The 2,778-nt window shown below is 37.5% G+C and overlaps 1 protein-coding gene across 1 annotated transcript in view; it reads right to left on the reverse strand.

The window, feature by feature from the left end:
* Positions 1 to 2,778, reverse strand: part of LOC102678055 — a 19,354-nt gene that overhangs the window by 3,721 nt on the left and 12,855 nt on the right. The window contains exons 16-19 of the mRNA XM_006608981.2: positions 1,913 to 2,097; positions 1,668 to 1,822; positions 396 to 1,567; positions 124 to 335 (exon numbers count right to left, since the gene is read on the reverse strand). Of these exons, the coding sequence (XP_006609044.1) occupies positions 124 to 335; positions 396 to 1,567; positions 1,668 to 1,822; positions 1,913 to 2,097 (1,724 nt within the window). The remainder of the gene's footprint in view (positions 1 to 123; positions 336 to 395; positions 1,568 to 1,667; positions 1,823 to 1,912; positions 2,098 to 2,778) is intronic.

The following is a 2,778-nucleotide window of genomic DNA, read 5'->3' on the forward strand; positions in this document are numbered from 1 at the left end:
GGGATTAAAATAGTTATATATATATATATATATATTAATATATAATACTATTTATAATAATACTATTTATATATAAATAATATAAACTGTATCGTATATATTAATCGAACTATATGTACTAACGTCGTTGAAAAAATCTATTTCGAGAGCGTCTTTCCCAAGCAAGATAACGATCTTGCGCGTGATTCGATCGGATCGTTGCTGATACTCGACAAGAATGGCAAAGGTATTTCGCACGAAATCACGGGCCAACAAGTATGTGCAAGAACCGACGAAGTCCATGTGTCGGCCGTCGAAAGTGATAAAGTGTTGCAAGCCGATGATCATCGCTTGGGCTGAAATAAAATTGAAAATTGAAAATTGGTGGCGAAACGAGGCAAACATAATTATCTTACCTCTGAACGGCGGTAGCCAGTTAAACGGATCCATGTACGGTTTGTACCGATAGAGACTCCAGAAGGAGACATCGGAGAAGGTGAAGTACGATTTCGCGTCGGAAATGGCTCTGATCTCAGGAATCTCGTGAAACTCTGGTGTTTGATTGAACGCATGCCACGACATGGGAAGTTTCTGTTCCAAGCACATCAAACCCTGTCTAGGGTCGAAGATGAACTTTGTTTTCGCTTCCCTGTACCTGTTCTCGGCCTGCAGAGCTGTCTGGCTTACATCCATTAACTTCATGTGAATTAGTCGAATCGCGTTTTCGATTTTCACCCTTATCTCGAGATAAACGTAAACGTTGTACGCCCTTTCGTATATCTGTTGCATCTTTTCTAAAGTGTACCGTATAGACGGCAATTTCTGCAATTCTTTCAATTCGGACACTATCTCGTCAACCACGCCCTTCAATTCTTTTCCAAAGGGGACGAAGGTGAAATATCTATCCTTTAAAAATCGTATAGTCAAAGCTGAATATTTTTGAACGTTGGTCACGATGTCGTTCACTTTGATGTCTCTGTAAAACTTGTCGATGTCTTGAGTTAGATTACTGAAACGATCGAAATAGGGGGAAGCGATGAGATCGTTCCTTCGATCGTAAAGAAAATCGACAACTTCTTTGCTCGCCTTCCAGACGACTGTCTCCAGATAGTGAATAAATCTGATGAAATGCGGTTCCACGAGCAGTAAGAAATGGTTCCATTGTTGGGAGATCGACTGCGACATCCGCTCCCATAGATTCCCTATGTATTTGATGAACGACACGTGAAGATCTTTCACGAACTTGTCGTACCTTTCGAGCATCTTGTCGATTATTGTGGCCAATTCTGATATCATGTCGCCTCTTAGAATAGCGGTGACGAATTCGGGAATTTTGTTGAACGTGTTTTTGATCGTCTCTATCACCCAGAGCAACGAGTTCCTAATCGCTTGCCCGGATTCGCCCATTATCTCCCATATCTCGTTCAAAATGCTTGGCAAGGATTCTATGTGACTTCGTAACGACAACTCGTCGATCACGTATATTCCGAAATGTACGATATCCTTGATGTAAAAGTCATTCGCGTTGTAGGAGTCGTTTAAATAAATCTTCAACTCTTCCAAATCCGTGCGAAGCTCGTTCAGATTGCTGCGATGCATACAGAAACGTTATCATCAGTCGATATAAATCAATTGGATTTACTATTTCAATAATACAAATTAAAAATAAAATAGTTAAAATTATTCACTTCCAATCTTGGAGAAATTCTTGAAGATCTTGTTGAGCGTCGTCCCACACGTCGGAAACTATACTCGCTGTTTCGCTTTTTATATATTGTTTCCAGTAATAGATATCGTTGTTTATACCGTCGTAAGCGTCTATGGCCGTTCCTTTCACGAGAGCCTGCAACGAAAAAAAAAAATTGGAATCTTTTCAACCTTTTTATCGAAGTGAAGAAAAAGGGGAGGAAAGAAAAAAAGGAAGATCACGAACAATGATATCGGTCTTGAGCTCGGGTCTCCAACGCAGCGTGGATGTTACGAGTCGGGAATGATTGAGTTTCAAGTAAAAAGAGACATCGGATAAGGTTAAGTCATCCTCGTACGTTCTCCAAATGTTGAACACAGCGTTCCGAGCATCGGGAATTCTGCCGTACATTCGTAAACTTTCCACGGCATCTGTCGATTTTTATGAATGAATTAATGAACAATAATTAATATGGACAAGAATTAACTCTTTGCACTCCAGGATTGTTTCGTTTCACGTCGAACTTCAGATTCGGATCTGCACGTTTGGAATTTCTTACAGCTAATTTATAATGATTTAACGCACAAAACTTTTATATTTTAATATTTTATGTATCTTATTTATCGAATATTAAAATCTATATTGTTGTTTTGTGGGATATTATGAATTTTATGAATTATCAAAACGCATCCTCGGTTTGTCAGGGCAGGTAGAGCAATACTTTTTCTTCTTTCACACTATTTCATTAATAAGTTCATCAGTAAAAAATAGTTTTAAAAAATCTAATGGTTCATTTATATTCGAAGATACTTCCTATAAATTTTTCACGAATTGTATTCTTCGCGATATATTTTCCGATTCTATGCGTGTTATCCATTTGGAATTTTCTGTGTCTTCCGCGATATCTTCACTTGATTTTCACTATTATTCTTATTTTTCGCTTCTTATACCTCTTATTTCATCCCTATATTCATCATTACTCTCTCTCTATTAATTTCTTTATGAATAGAAGTAATTTTGTCATTCAATAACGAAAAATCAAACTAATGTTCGCTTCAACTAATTTCATTACCGTATTCCATGCTTACAAATCTCAAAAACTTTGAAAATAA

The sequence above is a fragment of the Apis dorsata genome, unplaced genomic scaffold (assembly GCF_000469605.1).
Source record: "Apis dorsata unplaced genomic scaffold, Apis dorsata 1.3 scaffold_51, whole genome shotgun sequence".
Taxonomy (NCBI): domain Eukaryota; kingdom Metazoa; phylum Arthropoda; class Insecta; order Hymenoptera; family Apidae; genus Apis; species Apis dorsata.